This window comes from Python bivittatus, unplaced genomic scaffold, assembly GCF_059951505.1.
Source record: "Python bivittatus isolate LINGU-HERP-01145 unplaced genomic scaffold, Pbiv_v1 ctg000180_np1212, whole genome shotgun sequence".
Lineage (NCBI taxonomy): Eukaryota > Metazoa > Chordata > Lepidosauria > Squamata > Pythonidae > Python > Python bivittatus.
Window position 1 is genome coordinate 57721 of NW_028277047.1, and position 18182 is coordinate 75902.

The window sequence follows — 18182 nt, forward strand, 5'->3', positions numbered from 1 at the left end:
CCCCCCCGTGCACGTTCAGCAGGGGGACTAAATGGCTGGCAAGAACACGCGTGACACCACATTGACTTTATTGACTTGACAACCTTTCGAAAAGCAACGCGAGGAGGAGCCCCGCCGCCGACCGCGCCACTTTCTTCAGGACGTGGCCTCCATCCTCGACAGTCTTTGGCTTAGCAACCAAGCCAAGGGTCTGGGCGATTCTTCCTCATGAGAAAGTTGATCTTTCTGCCCATTTCAGAGTTATAGATCCTCCGGCACGCCTCGTAGGCCTCCCGCCGCCTCTTCTGGCACGGCTTTTCGTAATACCGCTTCCGCTTAACGTGATCGATAATTCCGTCCATGGTGAGGACTCTGAAGAACAGAAACAAGGACCCGCCGCTTTAACAAAGCAAAGGGGCCCCGGGGCCCCGCCGGCCCCTCCCGGGAAGGGCAGAGGAGCGCGCAAGCTAAAACCTCGCTCGGTTCTCGCTTCCCTCCCGCCCTCCCACCGCCCATCTCATTTGCGTGGCTTTCGCAAGAGTTACCGAGACCCCGTGAAAGTATTTGGCTGGCTGTTTGAAACATGGGGGGGGGGCACCAGAGGTAGAGCTCAACGCTGCCAGGTCTGCCGTCAAGACCCAGGAACATCTCGGCGCCGCACCAACTGCATTCCCGCGGCCCTGGGGCCAGAGGCACCCCGGCGTCCCGAGCGGACCCGAGGCCCTGCCGCCGGCGAGGAGGAGCCTCCGCCCAGCGGCGGCGCCCGGGCCCGCCCCCGCTCGCAACCGCCGGGCCGGGCGGCAGACGCGCGCGGGAGGGAGCAGCTGCGGCTCGAGCGGCTCCGCGGCCAGGCAGCCGCCGGCGCCCGCGGGTCTCCCGCTCAGGCGCGCCCCGTACGGTCCCGGCTGCGGGCCAGGCCGGAGGAACGGCGGGGCGGGCGCCTCCCCGTCCCCTCCGGGCCTCGCGCCCCCGACGGGAGGGGCGCCGCTCCCACCTGGTGAGGACGCGGTAGGCGAGCTCCACGTCGCCGCCGGGGACCATCACGGTCCGGGCGAGGAACTTGGCGTGGTGCGCCATCTCCACCCGGCGGGCCGGCGGAGGGGACCAAGCAGCGCCGGGCCGAGCGCTCGGCGGAAGCGGAAGCTCCGCCCCGGAAGCGGAAGCGCCCGGGGACGCCCGGCTGAGCCGCCGCGTAGCGCGCGCAGGTCCCGCCTGCCGCGGCCCACCCTCCCTCCCTCCCTCCCTCCCTCCCAGGAGGGCCTGGACAAAGCCGCGGCGGCGGGCCGGCGTCGCCCCCCGCGCAGGAGAGCGCCCGCCGGCCCGCGCTCGGGCACCGACCCCGCCGCGCCTCCGCGGCACCCTTTAGGCCGCGAGGCGGCGGCCAGGCTGCCCACGGTCGACCCGCCGGGCGGCTCCTAGAAGCCGCCTAGTGTGGCCTCTTTGTATGGCGCGGGGCTCGGAGGGAGGGAGCGACCGACTTTGAGGCAGGGCTTCGGCGCCAGGCTGGAGACCGGGAGCTCCAGCCCCGCCCTCGGCCCTAGGGAGAAGGCACCGGGAGCCAGAGACGCCGCCTCCACGAACACCGCGGGGACTGCTCCAGGGGGCTGCCAGGAGACTTGCACAAAACAATTCTTTGGAAGTGCGTGTTGTTTAGTGTCAGGTCGTAAAGAGAAGCCTGCAAAGGGCAGAAAAAAGAAGCACAACCCACTGCAGCAGCACCTTTATTGAAACTAAGCTTTCCCATCCCGGGGGCCGGTACAGTTTTGCATCTTTTTGGACATACATGAAATGTTTAAGTTAAAAAAAAGTTTGTGAAGAAGGGGAAAGACGGTCCATAAGTCCAGGGAGACCTGTCTCATCAGGAGCTGCGGCATTTCACAGGCTCTTCTGCAGACAGTTCGCCCCCCGCCAGCTCCTCCCCAGACATCGGCAGGTGGGGGAGCGACCAGGTGAGGCCACCAAGAGTTCCTCTGGGGGCAGAGCTGTCTGCTGCCAGGGCACCAGGCAAGCTGTGGCGGCAAGGAGGCTCCCCAGAGCCAGAAAGCGGCACGCTGGAGGGGCAGCTGTGTGCAGGAGTCTCGGAAGCAGCCTGCGCAGCCGTGACCTTCTGGAGGTAGAAAACCACTCCGTAGCTGTTCATGGTTGGCCCCAACAAGATCTGCCCAAGTGCAGAGTTCATCTGACTGAAGTCTACCTGTCCCAAGAGAGAGTTCAAAATGGGCGACGTGTGAATCCGGGTCAAGTTCACAGCAGGCCTCTTAGCCATGGGCGCTGGCTCTCCCCGCCAAGTGCCAGCTTTGTGGTCTTGTAAGGAAGAGAGGTCCAAGAAAGGGCTCAGCACAGCATCGTGGATGGGCACGCTCCTCATTCCCATGGTCTGGTCTTCTACATAGTGCGACTGGGGGGGGGGGAGGAAAATCAAGCCAACTGCAAGGACAACAGGCCCAAAGCCATCCTTCAACAGGATGCAAGTTCTGTTCCCTCGGGAGGACATGGAACACCGGCTAAACATCCCTCCTGGAGACTCCGCTCCTGAAGGTTTATCCGTTGGCAATGTTCATGAATCTAACTTCTGTTTCCTTACACCTTCTTTTCTATGTCAAGAACTGTCAGTGGGGATTGAGCCCCTTATAATCACAACCATTCACGCAGGTTTCCTCAACATGGCTTCCTCCAGAGGTGTCAGACCACAATGCCCATCTCTCTGAGAAAGCACAGGACGCAGTTCAAGGGTCCAGTGCATCCAAAGAGAGCCAGTGCGGGACAATACAAGGGCAAAATGTCCACAGTTGTATCAACTTTTTGGAACCGACAGGCCAGGAACACCATTGTCCAGGATCACCTGATTTAACAGGGGAAGCATTATTAACCCTGTGGATTCTTAGACCAGACAGACCAGTGAGAGAATCCAAGGAAAACCAGACAGGCGTGCCAACTGGGGAAACACACACGGGCCCCACCCTTGCCAGTTCCGGGAGGGAAAGGAAGAACAAATAAAAGCCCCCCTTTACAGAAATGGGAGCACATCCTAGAGAAAGCTGGGCCATGCCCTGCAACCCCTACAGGTTAAGCGTGTGTTTATGTACATATAATAATTTCAACGGGTTATGTATAGCATCCAGCTGGTAAAGCAGAATGAGGCGATCTTGACACTCACCTCTGCTGCCAAACATGCCTTCCTGGCTGACACACCGCAGCTGGCCTGTGAGTCCTTCAAGGGGATGTGAGGGAACCAGATTTTGAGCATTTTTTCCACCTGCAACAGGATGCCCAAGTATCGCTCCCTGCAAGCCAAAGGGAGATCCAGCTGAAGGGGTACATACGTGTAGCACAGGCACCGTAATGGAGCCAACAGATTCTTCTGCTAGCAAGAAACATCTACAAAACATGCACACTGAGCTACAGCACTGCTTTTAAAGACTCTTTCCTTGAAGAATCTGAAAGAGACCAGAGGGGGACCCGCCAGAAGTTTTTTATGACAGAGTGAGCCTGAGAAAGCACAACAGCACTGGCTAGGAAATCCTTCTACATCCTTTGCACCAAGCAAATGACCTGGAAGGGTCAAGACTCTTACCCCATCTGTGGCTTCTGAAGGACACCAATGATCCGCTGGATCCGATCCATAGCCACGCTCTGCTGGAAACTGCTTAGACCTGGAAGTCCAAAACAGGACGATCAATAAACACAGTTAGTACAACCGTGACTGAAACTGTGGAAACACCTTGCTGGAGTAGAACAACTGCTGATCTCACTGCAGCAGCAGTTCTTGGGAAGACCATGAAGCAGGGTATCAAACCAATGGCCCACTGCCAGCTGCCTAGAATCAGACTGCAGCGGTGTAAATAGGTGTGAGGTACAGCCAAGAACCTCCTACTCATCCAATCTCTGACTTGTCCCTATTAATTCCAACTCCAACCTGCCTATGAAGGGGACTGTGATGCGGGGGGGGGGGCAAGAAAAGCAAGGGGGAAAAATGGTGAAAAAAACAATTGGGAAACATGGAGGTACTTCTTCAAGAAGAGACCACTTCAATACGAACCACCCATTTTAAAAGCCACCCAAGGTAGAGATCAGCTCTGGTTGTAAAATGGGTTGCCTGAGGGATAAGCGTTCGCTCTCCAACACAACCCGGCTGCTACACAATTCAACGCGGAGCCTCCTGAACTCCAGTGGTATGGATTCCCCGTGTTCCCCATGACAGCTTCTCTAATGAAGGACTGGCTATAATGGCTGTCTGGGAATATTGGAACCACAGCTTCCAGATCGCACATCTCCGCGGCATCAAACAGGGCTCTCCTGGGCACCCAGAGAGCAATTCCAGATGGAGGAAATGAGAGGGTGCATCCAATGCTTAGCTAACAGAAGCATACCTTTGTGCACTTGTGCTTCTCTCTCACACACGCTCACATGCTTGTACAAAACAACCCAGCTTAGCATGCAAGGAGAGATTAATGTTGCCCAGAAATGGGAAGAGAGGAACAGCATGGCCCAGACGCACGTCCCGCTCCCCTCCACTCAGAGAACAAAAGCCAGCCACTGCTGTCAGTTTTGCACCCAGACACAGAGTTGCTCTTTTGCCGAGACAGTCCATTGCAGGATTCTTCCCTGCTAGATGGGGAAAGCATTAAGTAAACGAGCCCCTCGGTTCTGCTCCATTGGACAGAGCAGCCTCGGCAATGGTTTTAAAAATCTTCTGTGACAGCAACTCACCATAAGCCTCAAAGCAAACCGTGAAATGAAAGCCTCCCTCCCATCTGGCCCCCTCCACTCCCATCAAGACACCCAAACAAGTGCCGCTGCTGAGCTTCTGACCTTGGTCAAAGCGGCCCATTTTCAGGCGATCCAGAAGCTGCGACAGGGGGCGGACAAAGCCTTGGAGTTCCCAGCACTGCAGAAATGGAGCACAAAAGAGTGTGAAGCGTGAAAAGCTGTACACCAAGAACTGAAAACAATTCTGGGGGAAGAGAGAAAAATCTGGGAACAAATGGAAGACTCCAACTGATCTTTACTTCCGAATCTCGCTCAGCACACTTTCCTTCAAGCCAGCGCAGGCTGAGCCATCGTCTACATAAACAGGGCCAGGCAGGCAACGAGATGCCCATTCGTCTGGGGCAGGCACACTCGCAGGACAGAAGACTTGGGAGTGGGTGAACTCCATCTTGGCCGCCAAGACCAGCAGGTTGAGCCGGAACAGCCGCTCTACCAGCGGAGCACAGGCTCAACTGCTCCCATAAGGATTCGGAGCCCCCGCTCTAAACTGCCTTCAAGGTCCTAATGGCTGACTGAATTCACAAACACAGCTCTGTCACCTCCACCATTTTGCCTAATGAAAATGCTCCTCTCTACAGCGTGGTGGTGGTGTATTACTCACCACATCCCGCAGTGGAGGGCCCCTCAAGACTGGCCCTCCTGAGCCCTGGGCCTCCCCTTGAGCTCTCAGAAAGCACCGCCAGAACTGGAGCTTCCTTGGTGTGACTGTTTTCACTGAGATAGCTCTCTCAATCCCCAAGTGGGCCAACTTCTCTGGCTGCCAGTGGACTCACCTTTTGTGCAAAGACTTGGTCCCCTTCCGTCCAGCAGGGAGAGCGCAAGGTCTCTTCAGCTGCTATTTCCTTCTTCCGTTGCCTCTTCATCCCATGGGGTGACAGTGCCTTGGGACACGGAAGGGGCTGGCCACCTCCCGTGGCACTGCTCTGACACTTGTAGCCGCCACTGCTCTCGGCCCTCTTTTGGCTCACCCTCTGCCCAGGCAGGCTTCCGCTTGGACTGACCAGGCGGCCACGGAATGTCTCCCCGGGAACCTCTAGGTAACAGCGGCAGCCGGGGCCAGGTGGTTGCGGTCTGGCTGAGGGTAGTGGGCCGAGGGGCTTCCTGACCCAGCGCTTGCGGCCCTGGCCATGCAAACCGGGCAAGACAAGGAATCCTGGACCATTTAGGCAACGGTGCCTTGGCAGCCTCGCCTCCTTCCTCACATCACTCCCATCATCGAGAAGGAAAACTCTGAAGTTCCCCTCTGGCGGCGGCAGCCGCTGCTCTTCCTCATCCTCCTCGCTGGTGGCGCTCTCCACTGAATATGAAGACTCTCGGGAAGAGACCCTCCTGGTATCCATGGTGGCCACAGATTATTTCAATCGCTAAAAGAAAGGGAGAGAAACATCAATCTGGTTTCCCTCCTCAGACACGGAAACGCAGCTGCTTTGCACGACACGTTTAGCTGTTTCCGCAAGAGAAGCATTCCAGCATCCTAACTCGGGTAACTGGAAGACAGAATCCTGGCTCCATCTTCCACAAGTTTGTATTCCTTGTATTGCAAGCCTGGGAAGAATGCATTCCCTGACAGATCTGCCATTGGGTGGGGGCAATGGGAGACAGGCACATCAGCCCATCACCCACCGCCATCACATCAGGCTTTCTATGTACTCCTCCAGGCCAATGGAGATCTCTCACGTGAGCAACATCCTCTCCAGGGAGGCTTGCCTCATGCCAAGAGCCCATTCTCAGCAGTGCTTTATCTTCTCATAAGCGTGCGCAGGGCCCTAGGGGCCGTACTTGCAGGGCGTGGTGCCGTGATCACTCTGCTAGGCCCCTGCAGATTTTAATGCAGACGTTCATTGCAGTATTTGCTTCATGATGCTAGGAAGGCATCATGCACGTTTTTAAACAGAAGGTCAGCATCACTCACTTTAAAATACAATGAACCCATTACATAAAATCACCACCACCACTCTGAAGGCTAGCAACGTGCTTCAAGCAATTCTCAGAAATAAGGCTTCCGCTCCCATATATAATGCAATTTAAGTTAAGGATTAACAACTTTTTTGGAAGCACACGGTGGGGCATTTATGAAATGAGGGGCTTTGCAAAAAGGAAGAAGAAAGCATTTTCGATCAGAGCTGTTGGCGGGACATCATGGAAGCTGTAGTCCAACATATCTGGCAGTGGGGCCTCTTCCCCTTCACTGGAGCAGGAAGCCCTCCCCTTCCCAACTTCCTGGCCTGCCCAGATCCCACCATCCGATCCCACCATCCGTGCTGGCGAGGGGCCTCCAGAACGTGGTGCAGATTCTGAGCCTGTCCAGGGCGCACGCCCAGTGAAAGGCTGCCCTTCTCTGTCTCCAGGAAATTAGGAGGAATCAGCCAGAGGGGCCAGCCTGCAGCCAGCAGACCGGACCTGCAGGAGAGCAAGTCCCAGGCTCCCTCCCCCCCAGCAGGGCTCCCCAGCCGCATCTGGCAGCCAGGCACACCCGCTCCCCACGCCGATTTTGGATGGGGGCTCCTGCTAATCACCTCGTCCCACCAGATGCTGGGGCCTGCCCTGCCTGGCAGAAGCGCCAGGCGTTCCTAGCCATCGACCTGGGTCAAGGGGCGAATCCGCTGCACCCCTCCCCATCTTCTCTCCTGAGGCTGCAGAGTTCCAGCACTGAGGAAGGGTGGGCGGGCGGCGCCCCCTCTTCCCTTCAGCAACAGCTACGCCTCATCTGACGCGCAGAAGCCAGCGCCTTGCCCCCTCTCGCCCCCCTTCTGCACACGTACCGCCGGGCCAGCCGGCCCAGCAGCAGCCGCCGCCGCCGCCGCCGCCACATCTCCCCACATTCCCGTGCGCAAAGAACCACCCCAAGGCGCCGGTTTCTGCCACCTGCGCATGCACGAGCGCCAGACACAACCAAGCGACTCCCAACCCCGGCCGCTTCCAGGCCCTCGCAAGGTGTCGCGCGCCACCCGGCCCAGGTGCTGCGCGTCCTCGCTCGGGCCCGGCCCTGCCGGGGAAATCGTGGCTCCCCCCCGAGAGAAGGCGGCACGCCTCCCACGTCGGATTCCGGGCAGAGGCAGGCGGGGAGGGGCCCCGGATGGCGCCCATCGCGCTCCCCCCGCCCCCGAGCGGCCCAGAGTCGCCCGCGAGTTTCTGGGGTGGAGAGGGGCCGGCGCCCGAGTCTTCCGCGCCCCCCTGCCGGCCGAGCTGGCCCCCGTTGAGGGCGGAGGCGCCGGATCCCGCGAGGCTCACCCTCCGGGAAAGACACGTAACGCCTCGGTCCGAGCGGCTGCCGCGGCACCGCCACACAGCGGGCGAGGCACGGAGACCCCAACGGCAACGCCGCCCGTGACAAGTCGGAGGCCGCCTCCCCGCGGCCTCCTCGGGGGGACCCTACGCTCTCTCTGGCTACCTGCCGAACGGGAAGCCGCCGCCGCCGCCGCCGCCGCCGCTCCCTCCGCAGCGGGAACGCCAGGTCGGGTTCGAGCGGTTCCCGCGCGTCCTGAAGCGCCAGCGCTGGGGAGCCGGCCTCGCCCTCTCGCAGGCCCCGCTCCCTGCAGCGGCTGCCGTCCAAAGGCGACCGGGCCCCGCGAGCCGAGGGCTGATTGGCCGGCGCCTCTAGCCGCGAGGCGCAGCCCGCGAGGGCGCTCGCCCGACGGGGCCACGCCAGCCGGCACCCCGGTTCCGCTCACTGCCCGTCCCAAAGAACCGGCGGCCGCCGCCGCCGCCGCCGCCCCCTCGGGACCCGCCTCGGCAGCCGCCGGCCGGCTTCCAGGCCAGAAGCACCGGCGGCCAGCAGCCGGACCTCCCTCGCCCGGCGGCCGACGCGCTCCGCACGTGCCCCGGCCTCCTCTTTCGCCATCCCGCGAAGGCCTATCGAAAACCCCGAGGGTTGGATACGGGACCGCGCTCGGCGCCGCGACTACCCACCGGCTGCTCCGGGAGACTCCGACGAACTGCCCGGCCGCCGCACCGAGCCCGAGCCCGAGCCCCGCTCAGGGCCGGTGCCACGCGGCCACGTGCGGCGCCGCACGTGCCGAGAGGCCCCACCCCTCGTGGCACGCCATTGGCCCGACGCCGTCCAGCGGGGGGCGGCCCGCGCGCCCATTGGCTGGCGGGTCCGAGCGAGGCGCAGGCGGGGACACGTGGCTCGCACGGGGCAGCGGCGAGCGGGAGGCCAGTGGCCCGCCCCGTGTTTGGCCGGGCGCGCCCCCGCGCACGTGGCCGCGGCGTGCGGGCGGCGATGGCGGAGTCCGCGGGCGCGCCGCCGCCGGGCCCACCCCGCCGAGCCGAGCCGAGCCGAGCCGAGCCGCGCGGGAGGGGGGCGAAGAGGCGGCGCGCTTGCCGGGCTGGGGGTCGGCGGGGCGAGAGGCGCCACGGCGGCGCCCCGGAGGGAGAAGCCCAGGTCCGTCTGGCCTCCCCGGCCCTGGCGCGCCCGGGCCGGGCCGCGGCTCCCCTCGCGCGGCCTGAGGGCGACGCTCTCCCGCCGCCCTCCGAGGAAACGCGGCCGCAGGACCCGCCAGAGCGCCCCGTGAGCGTCACGAGCGTTAATCGGGATTATGCGGCTTAGCAGAGCGGGCTTAGCGCGCCTCCGCCCGCGGGGGGCCGGGCCGGGCCGGGCCGGGCCGGGCCGCCGCCGAGGCAGCCGTCGCGACGGGCCTGAAGCCCCCGCGGAGCGGCGCATTCCTCTCCCCCCCCCCGACTCGCTCGAGGGCGCTCCGGCGGGCCGGACACCCGAGCCTGCGCAGAGCGTCCTCCCGCGTCGTGCGTCGCGCTCACACGACCACCGCACGAGCGGAGGACCCGGTGACTGGGTCGGAGCCGCGGGGAGCCTTGTTTCGGCCTCGGTTTGCGGAGTTCGGGTTCCGCAGCACGCGCACGCCGGGAAAATGGTTCATCCCGTGTGAACCCGGCGCGCGCCCCCCCCAGTCCACCGTCAGCACCCTTCTGCCCCTCCGCAGCGGCGGCGGCGGATCTGCCGGGAGCCTCCTGGAGGCCCCCTCCGCGGCCCCGCGAGGCTCGGCAGAGCGCGGGGCCCGCAGGGGACCCTGCCCGCGCGCTGCGCTGCGCTGCGCTGCGCTGCGCTGCCTCCGCCGCGGGCGCGAAGAGGGGCTCCCTCGTCACGCCTTCCGGGCCCCCCCCGGGCCAGGCGGGCCGCGCAACCTGGCACGCTCGGGCAAACCCGGGAGGGGAACTAGGTCACCACGACCTGCTTTCTTTCACGGTGCCAAGACCCCAGGAGAGGAGAGTGGGCTGGCGGGGGGCCTTCCGTCCAGCCCAAACTCGGGGGGGCGGGGAGGGAGCTTCCTGGGTTGGCCAGCCGCGCTTCCCTCCCTCCCTCCGGGCTCGGGGCCCCAGATGAAGCCGCGGAACCAGGACTCCATCAGCGGCCTGGCCCGGACGCCACGGGAAGGCGGGTTCCGGGCCTTTTCGCCAGCCCCGTGGCCGTCAGCAAGATAACAGGTCAGCGGCCGTAAGGACCTTTGGCCCCACTGCTGACTGTCCCGTGGGCCCGTTCCAGGCACCAACAGCTCTTGTAGTTCCCCCGAGTTAAGCAACAAAGCCTATTGTAAGGGGGGGCGGGCAGGGCGCTAACCCTTTCTCTGCCAGTCACTTTCACTTTTAAGTCCAGTTCCTTTTTTCTTTTCCTGTTCATTATGGATTTAGTAATGCATACATACTTCCTACTTCAGGAAAATAAATCCCACAGAACCTCAAATCCGCTATCAACTAATACAACGCCGAAAAGCAAATGCAGCTAACGTGCGCTATAACCCACCCCAGCACCATGCGCCAACAGGCAGGCGGTGTTGCGCTGAGGGGAGACTCCTTACAGCAGCTGGAGAGGCCTCGGCAGCCCCCCCAGGCCGTCCCAGGACCAGCCCGCCAGGAGGCCACAAGCAAGCCCTCACGCTGAAGCTCTCTTCCCTGCCCGGCGCGTCCACACCGATACCCTCGCGTAAGATGAAACCCGAAAGCTTTACGCGTCCATCTGTGTAAGCTCAACTGCACGAAGGCGGCCTCGGTCCCATCGCTGCTGCCGCTGCCTCCTGCCCAGGCCCCAGCACCTTTTGGTGCTGCTGCAGCCAACGCCGAGCCCCTCGGGCCACCCCTCTGAGCCCCCCTCCCCGTGCCTCCCAGCCCGCCTGAAAGGCTCAGACAAAAAGAGCCGGCCTCTTGCGCAGGGACGTGGCTGGCACAGGCCTGAAGGGGAGCCAAGCTCTCCCTGGCCCCCGCCCCCACCCCGTCCAAACACGATTGGGACTCCACAGACCGGACGGGTGATTTAAGGAGCCGAGCGCTCAGCCGCGGGCCGGCTGCCTGGCATGCCCAGAGCCACCTTAAATGACACTGGCCGCCTTCTGGTTGGTGTCCAATGGGGACCTCCTGACTCCCCTTGAAAGAGGCAAGCAGTGGGGTGCAAATGTGGTAGCCGAAGGTCCCATCTTTGGCCAAACGGAGACGCCTCTTGGCTCAGGATACGTCCGTTTCTCCGGAATTTTTCTCCCGTTTCACCTGCTTTTTCCTTTTCTGACATTCCAAGATGTTGCTTGTTCTCACGCTTTGGCAAGCTCTTTCCCAAGCTCTGGCTGCAAGTGGGGGTAAGTGGTGTTTTTCTTCTTTTTCTTCCGAGCCCTTTGTTTCTTCACAGGGCATTCTGCCTTTCTCCAAAGGGAACCCGCTGCAATTAGGCAGCTCTTGGGGCTTTCTCTGGAAGCTCCGATGGACACAACAATGCAGCTGCCACTGGTAACCGCTGCGTGCTGCTGAGGCATTTTAATTTTAAAAATCACTTTTGTTTGTTTCTCTGAAAGCAAGTGAGGCCGTTCGCAGACTAACCGTGTTTGGATGGAGCACTAGCAAAGTTTGCAAACATCTCCGCTCTTTCTGCTCTCTTTGCAAAGGAAGTGTTCGAAGAACACCACTTCTTTCTTTTCGGCCTGTTCGGGCCTCCAACTCGCAAAAGCTGCAGTGGGTAGTCTTGCATTCTGGCACTCATGGTTGCTTCTAGAATTATCTATCGATCTTTCACTTCTGGGTGAGAAACAGCAGCTCAGCTGCATTGTAAGGAAGAGAGAGGGTGAAAATATTCTGACAGGAATACTACACATATAAAACAGGAGAGTAACAATCTTGGGAAAATACTTACAGAAAAGCTGCCTGAGGAGAGCAAGCACAGGCTTTTGAAGTTTGCCAGATTTAATCGGTCTTAGAAAAAAATAACATTAATTTTGAAAGAAAACGTTTCTGAACTGATCAGCCCAAGAGAAGGGGAAAGAGTGACAGATACTTGCAAGGAAAACAGAGTATTAAGAAAGGAATGTAATTTTAGAGAATACAAGCATTTGCGGTAGAGAAAATTGTTTAGATAGGAACATTTCAGGTGGGGAATTAGCTTAAGTCTGTCCTGGGGGCTCTAAAGGCTAACCAATTTATGCCAAAAGCTTCTCCTCATCAGATGCATCAATTATCCTCAACTCTCTTTTGCTCTGTGGCACAGTCTGCTTTACGTGGGTCGTTGCGTAAGCCACTGCAATCTGGGCTGGCAACCCCTAAACCATATCCGTGGTTACAAACACAACCTCCCTTCTGGCAGGGCCAACCAGAGCTCAAGAGGAGTTGATGGCAATGAAATGGATGCCTGAAACCTGTCTGTGCCTCATTTTGATACAGGTGGGAAAAGAGCAGAGTGCCGGATAGGAGGGGGAGAAAACCATGGTCTCAAGTCAGGTCTAAATAAGGGAATCGGCACTTCTGCCTGGGGCATCCAGGAAAGGGAGGCTGTTTGCTGGACTAGATCACCGAGTCCCCTGAGAGAAAGAACGGCACCTGGGAGACCTCAGCTGTGGGACTCCTTTCAGAGCTCAGGGAAGGCGGCCGAACAAACGCTGCTCTTTCCCTCTGCTCCGCTTGTGCTCTTCGCAGCACCAGCCAGAATAAATTTAGCAGCAGCTCACGAGCCTTCGGGAGGTGACATCTCTGCCCACGGCCAGCTGCCCTTTTTTGGGGTGGAAGAATTCGGCCCCTTTTCTCTAGTCCGTCAACTCAGGTTTCATTCAATGCGTTCGTGAGACTTTTCAGATGGAGGCTTTCAGAAGAGAGGAGGACGTTTAAGGCTGTCACACAGAAAAACAGCCTACTTATTTCAAAGGTATAATTGGAGACCAGCCTTGAGCCCCAGTTGGCAGTGCTCCCTTGGGTCCCTGGAGATCAGGGGACCTTTTTCCAAAGTTCCTTTCTGAAACAAAGGGCAGAATTTCAGCAAGGGGGAGAGCGCAGAGCAGAAAAACGCACCCTAATCATGCCATGGTCAGGGATGGCCAGGGACGGTGCCCGTCCACTTGAAGAATGGGGCTTCCACCGACAGAGCCCTTCCACCTCTTGTCAGGCACGGGGCACAAAAGCTGGAAGAGCAATTGCGCTCACATCCCTTATTGACGCAAGGTGGAAACAGGTGTGGGATTCAGAGGGGCTTTTCTCCAGGTGTGAGGGATTCAGCCCTGCCTGGCAGCTCATGGGGTTCCTTTGCCCCGGGCTCCTCCTGCCAGGACGGAAATGCCCCTGTGCCCAGAGCGAGGCTGCTCTTTTCGCGGGAGGCATTTCAGCTGTCAGCCAAGTCTCTCTTCCTCTCCTTTTCTGCTGCAGGTTCCCACTGGACATACGAAGGTAAGGAGAAACATCTTCCAAGCAATATGCTCCTTTGGTCATCGGAATCGCAAATGCAACCGCGAAGTAGGGAGGGACCGCCCAAGCTTGTCTCCTCGCTGGCTTCCTGTGGGGGAACCCCAAAGGCTCCCACAGTCCAGGTGCTCCGGAAAGGCACTTTGGGGGTCTCCAGCTGGAAAGAAATGGTTTGGAACATGCACTTCCAGGAGAGCGTGGCAGTTGCGTAGTGCAAAACATTTTGTGAGAGGAGGAAGCCTGTTCCAAGATAATTTCAGGAGTAGGGCCAGAACTCGTCTCTGTTCATTCTGCACCCTACATCCATAGGCCTTTGCTCTTTTCCCAGGCTCTTACGGGCAGGCACACTGGCCGGAGAAATATCCGGACTGCGGCAGGCAGGCTCAGTCGCCCCTCGATATCCAGACAGACTTGGTCCGGTATGACCCCTCCCTGCCTCCCGTTGAGCCAGAGGGATACCGAAACCCTGGGAGCGGCTCATTGACCCTGACCAATAATGGGCACACAGGTGAGAGCGTTCGCAGGACCTGGCTGATTCTTTATGTTCTGTTACTGCGCAAAGGTCTGCTCGAGAAGGCAATGCTTTCTCTCTCTTCCCTACCTCGAGAAGTAGTAACTCTAGAAAGAGCTTTATGGGAAGGTCCAGAGCGCCCTACCACATCTCCACTTGGTGAGAGTCTTCATCCTCCCCACTGGCTGCAAGCTAAGGTTTCTTGCGGTCTGTCTCCGCAGTGCAGCTCTCCCTCCCCGAGGACCTGCGCTTGCACGGCCTGCCCAGCATCTACTCAGCGGCGCAGCTGCATTTTCACTGGGGCAGCAGCAAGGACCGTGCTGGAGGGTCTGAGCACCGCGTGGATGGCCTGGCCTTCCCAGCAGAGGTAAGCCAGCCGGGGCTTTGGGCCCGCCTTGGAACAGGGCCGGCACTTATTTACACGCCATCCTTGCTGGGACACAAACTGGCTGAATTGGTCCAAAGGTCCACCTCCTTTGAAGCCCCGTTACCAAGCACGGTTGAGAAAAAAACCCCAGGGAAGGCCCAGTGCTACTGGAGATATCCAGGGACCACAACACCAGAATTCTTCTCAAGGCTGGCTAGGAATTCTGGGGACGGTGGACTCTCACATCCGGAGAGCCCGGTTTGAGGACCCCTCCTCTGTCACTCCTCCTCAGTATCGAATTCTTCCTTTGTGAGGGAGCCACTCTTCTGTGTTCATCTTTCACGGATTGGTCCAGCCCAAATGACATGGGATTCTGGCACCTGTGGCTCCTGCTGGGACTCACTCTGAGCAGCAGCATCCATGAAACTCAGCTCTCCATTTCGTCCCCTCCTCCGTCGCTGGCATGTTCTGATTTAGCTGCTCTTTCCACTGTAACACACGGAGCAGCTCTCTTCTCAGAAGGGCTTTGCCCTGACCATTCCTCTGGTCAAGGCTGTGAGGAATGACTAAGAAGGAAGGGCAGCCCGAGAGACACATGGGAGGGAAGGAGCTGTTTTTCATAGGAAAAGCCACGGCGGTTCAGGCACATAACAGAGGTGAATACCCGCAGGAAGAAATGTCTTCACGGGTCTCACACATCTTAGGCAACCACACATCCGGAGGGTCAGGGAAGGCTGCTTTGGGGACAAGGAATGGTGCTTCTCCTGGGACCCCTCTTCCAGCTCTAGCCCTGACCCCTTCTCTGTGCAGCCTTCCATCCTTCTCATGGAGACAGGCAACTTCACAACGTTTGGATAAAGTCATGAAGCTCCTTGCAAACATCTTCTCCCTCCCTGCCCTTTAACTCTGTCTTCACCTTCAGCTTCACGTGGTCCATTTCAACTCAGAGAAGTATGCCAACCTGAGCGTGGCCAAACACCAACCGGATGGGCTGGCAGTGCTGGGCATTTTCCTGGAGGTGAGCTTCTGTTTGTGAAGACTGTGCTGTGGTCACTGTCCAGAAGAGCTAAACATTTCCTTGGTTCCTCCGCCCTCCACACCACCTTTCTAGGCCACTTTAGGGTGCTTCCCTCCTCGCCTCCTCCAGCCCTTCCTTAGACAGCCATATGCCAATCCTACTGACTGCTGAAAAATACACACCAGATGTTTTAACTGCCCTCCAGCGCTTCTGATAGGGAATGCCCAGGGGAGCACTCCTTACAGCCTAGGTCATTTAAGCTACAGCCTCACCTGCGAACAGAAGAGGACGCAACCACCACTGGAATTCAAGGCACACTAGGGCTGACAACTTCAACGGAATGCATTTCGGGTAAAGCACTACAAAAACCACGTGCAAAGTTCAGTGTTCTAAAGGGGGTGTGAGTGAGTCCTGCTGAGTCTTGTTTAGCCAAGGTCATCAGTTTCCCATCTAAAGCAGTTTCAGCCATAAATAGCTCTACCTATTTTTCGTTGCTACTCAATTTGCCTGAAACCCTCTTGGGCCTCGAAAATTCCTCTGTGGTGGTGCCACTGAACCTTTAGTAAAAATTGCCTTCTTGGTAGACCTTTCACCTTCACTGCCAACCAAACAGAACTGAAAGTGTGTGAGACGCAGTTTATTTATTCCCATCCTCCCGTCTCTTGATTCCTTTTTCTGTTTTCTCACTTCTCTTTTAAAACTTCCCCTCTGCCCCACGTGAAACAAATTGTTCAGCTATGGGCACTATGCATTTGGGGGGACACCAAAGTAAGCAAACACCAGTAAACACAAGTAATTTCTTCACTGCATCTGGCAGGTTGACAGCGTGGAGAATCCTGCCTACAATCACATCTTGGACCATCTGGACCGCATCACATATGCAGGTAGAGGGTCCGTTCAGGATAGGGAGAGGCTGCAGGGGCCGGCAGGGGGTGAAAAGCACGAGGGAGGGAGTGGAATTTGCTGACAGAGTCCTTGGTATCTAAGCGCTTTCTTCCATGAGTCATTTAGGCTTCTGCGAAGGATCAAAATGCATCACATTCCCTAGGCACTTTGCAGTCTACTTCTTAAAACACACATCAATTTTAAAATAACAGTGAAAACCAAAAAAACAGTCAGGACCTTAATTTCTGGGGAAAAAATGCTGGAAAACATTTTAAATTCCCACAGCAGTGATTCTCAGTAGTGAGATCTTTCTGCCAGTTCAACATCTCGGAAGCAAGCACCTTAAAGCCCATCGGCCGGGGAGCTGCTCTGGGGAGGGCCATTGCGCCTCCTGCCCCTCTTTCTCGGAGGTGGGAGGCTGAGCGGCCTGATGTAGCCTTGAGGCTCTGTCCTTCCCAGGCCCAAGGTTGACAAAGGGACACAACGAGGGGGAGGTCCCGGAAGCCAACCCTGGATTTTCTCTCCCTCTGCACATCTTCTGCCTTCCGGCTGTCATCCTGCTTCTCTCTCTTTGCTTTCCCACCTCCTAAACTCACCAGAGCAAGAAGTCGCAGTTGCACCCTTCAGTGTACGAGAGCTGCTCCCAGCGCATCTGGGTCACTACTACCGCTACAATGGCTCCCTGACAACCCCGCCTTGCTATCAGAGCGTGCTGTGGACCGTCTTCCGCCAGCCAGCCCGCATCTCTGCCGCTCAGGTATAACCTGAAAAATGAAGGCCATCATTACGTTAAGAGGTGTAGGACAAAAGCTCTCTGTGTTTGGGGGGAGGGGTAGCCCTGTGGCCCCTGGACTGCTGTTGGAGGATGGCTCCCATCAGCCCCTACCAATGGGGTGAAAGCGCAGAGATAGTGGTAACATCCAGTGGCCGAGGAGGGCTGCAGACTCCTCCAGAGGAAAGTGAAATGGCTATTGGCTGCAATAGCATGCTTGACTCACCTCTCTTCCAGCTGGAGAAGCTGCAGAAGTCACTTTATTCTACAAAGGATGGGAAGACACCCTCAGAACTGCTGGTCGGTAACTTCCGGGTGCCACAGTTCCTGAACCAGCGTGTGGTCTTCTCCTCGTTCCCTGTGGGTGAGTAGAGGCTGTTTAGTTCTGAAAGCCTGCTTGCGTGTACATGCGTGCACGTGAGGCGATAGGGGACACTGCCCTCTGGTGGGCAAGCATTCCCCAGCACCAAATCCAGGTTGGTGCTCCTTAAAGATCATGCAGGAAAAAAGAGGGCAGGGGCAGGAAGAAGAGGTGCAAACCTGCCCCTAGACTTCGTTTCTCTTCTCTCCCTTCTAGGGCCATCTGGATATTCTGCAGGTGTGACTCACCTCCTGTTTGCTGTTCAAAGGGGCCAGGCAGCCAAGCTGCAGTGATGGTGGAGGAAAGGAACGTGCACACCCAGCACAAGGCCTGGGGGAATGGAGAGATGCGGGAGCCCTGCCCCGGGGCCAGAGGAGGACTGGCTAGGGGGCCACAGGGGGAGGGAGCGGATGAGGGGCTTCTGTCATTTGGAACTTCCAATAATTGTGTAAAGAAAATGGAAATGAGTCAGCAGAGCCGGACAGACATTCTAGGGGTTTTTTGTTTTTTACCAACGAGCTTCCTGGCTGACAACTCAGTTTGTTCACTGTACTACTCCTCAGAGAGGAAGTGCATTCCTTCCATTTCTAAATTTAGGATGTATCCATCTCCCCCACCCCATCACTTCTATAATTGCTCTGACATCCTTCGCTCTTTTCTCTTTCTAGGTGAAATCATTGCCATAATTATTGTGGTGCTCTTGGGCTGCCTCGGTGTCTTCCTTGCTGGCTGGATTTTGGCAAAGAGAACGCGGTGAGGAGCAGGTGGACGTGGGAGGCCAACCCGTTTCCTGCCTAATCGCACTGCAGTGCCAAAATGAGGGAAGCTCCCACACATTTTGTCCAGGAGGGGCAAGGA

At 58.3% G+C, this 18182-nt stretch overlaps 3 protein-coding genes across 8 annotated transcripts; 1 reads left to right on the forward strand and 2 right to left on the reverse strand.

The window, feature by feature from the left end:
- Positions 1 to 51: 51 nt before the first annotated feature.
- MRPS21 (mitochondrial ribosomal protein S21) lies at positions 52 to 1135 on the reverse strand. Its single transcript, XM_088137012.1, has 2 exons — positions 974 to 1135; positions 52 to 351 (listed from the first exon to the last, which is right to left on the reverse strand). Exons 1-2 carry the CDS (start codon positions 1054 to 1056, stop codon positions 171 to 173), a joined length of 264 nt encoding a protein of 87 aa, XP_087993138.1. The 5' UTR covers positions 1057 to 1135; the 3' UTR covers positions 52 to 170.
- Positions 1136 to 1684: 549 nt separating this feature from the next.
- Positions 1685 to 16929, reverse strand: CIART (circadian associated repressor of transcription). Of its 5 annotated transcripts, none has more exons than XM_088137013.1 (6): positions 16788 to 16929; positions 5523 to 6113; positions 4792 to 4867; positions 3554 to 3632; positions 3137 to 3263; positions 1685 to 2377 (listed from the first exon to the last, which is right to left on the reverse strand). In XM_088137013.1, the coding sequence occupies exons 2-6, from the start codon at positions 6087 to 6089 to the stop codon at positions 1838 to 1840; spliced, it is 1389 nt and encodes a 462-aa protein (XP_087993139.1). In that variant the 5' UTR covers positions 6090 to 6113; positions 16788 to 16929; the 3' UTR covers positions 1685 to 1837. The 5 variants fall into 5 exon arrangements, with proteins under 5 accessions (XP_087993139.1, XP_087993142.1, XP_087993141.1 ...); XM_088137016.1 differs by lacking the exon at positions 16788 to 16929 and adding an exon at positions 10713 to 10824; XM_088137015.1 differs by lacking the exon at positions 16788 to 16929 and adding an exon at positions 10508 to 10648.
- Positions 10852 to 18121, forward strand: CA14 (carbonic anhydrase 14). 2 transcript variants are annotated; one of them, XM_007444273.4, is made up of 10 exons: positions 10852 to 11330; positions 13375 to 13395; positions 13739 to 13918; positions 14143 to 14288; positions 15211 to 15306; positions 16124 to 16190; positions 16791 to 16948; positions 17201 to 17327; positions 17541 to 17561; positions 17993 to 18121. In XM_007444273.4, exons 1-10 carry the CDS (start codon positions 11273 to 11275, stop codon positions 18079 to 18081), a joined length of 963 nt encoding a protein of 320 aa, XP_007444335.1. In that variant the 5' UTR covers positions 10852 to 11272; the 3' UTR covers positions 18082 to 18121. The 2 variants fall into 2 exon arrangements, with proteins under 2 accessions (XP_007444335.1, XP_007444336.1); XM_007444274.4 differs by lacking the exon at positions 13375 to 13395.
- The last annotated feature ends 61 nt before the right edge of the window (positions 18122 to 18182 follow it).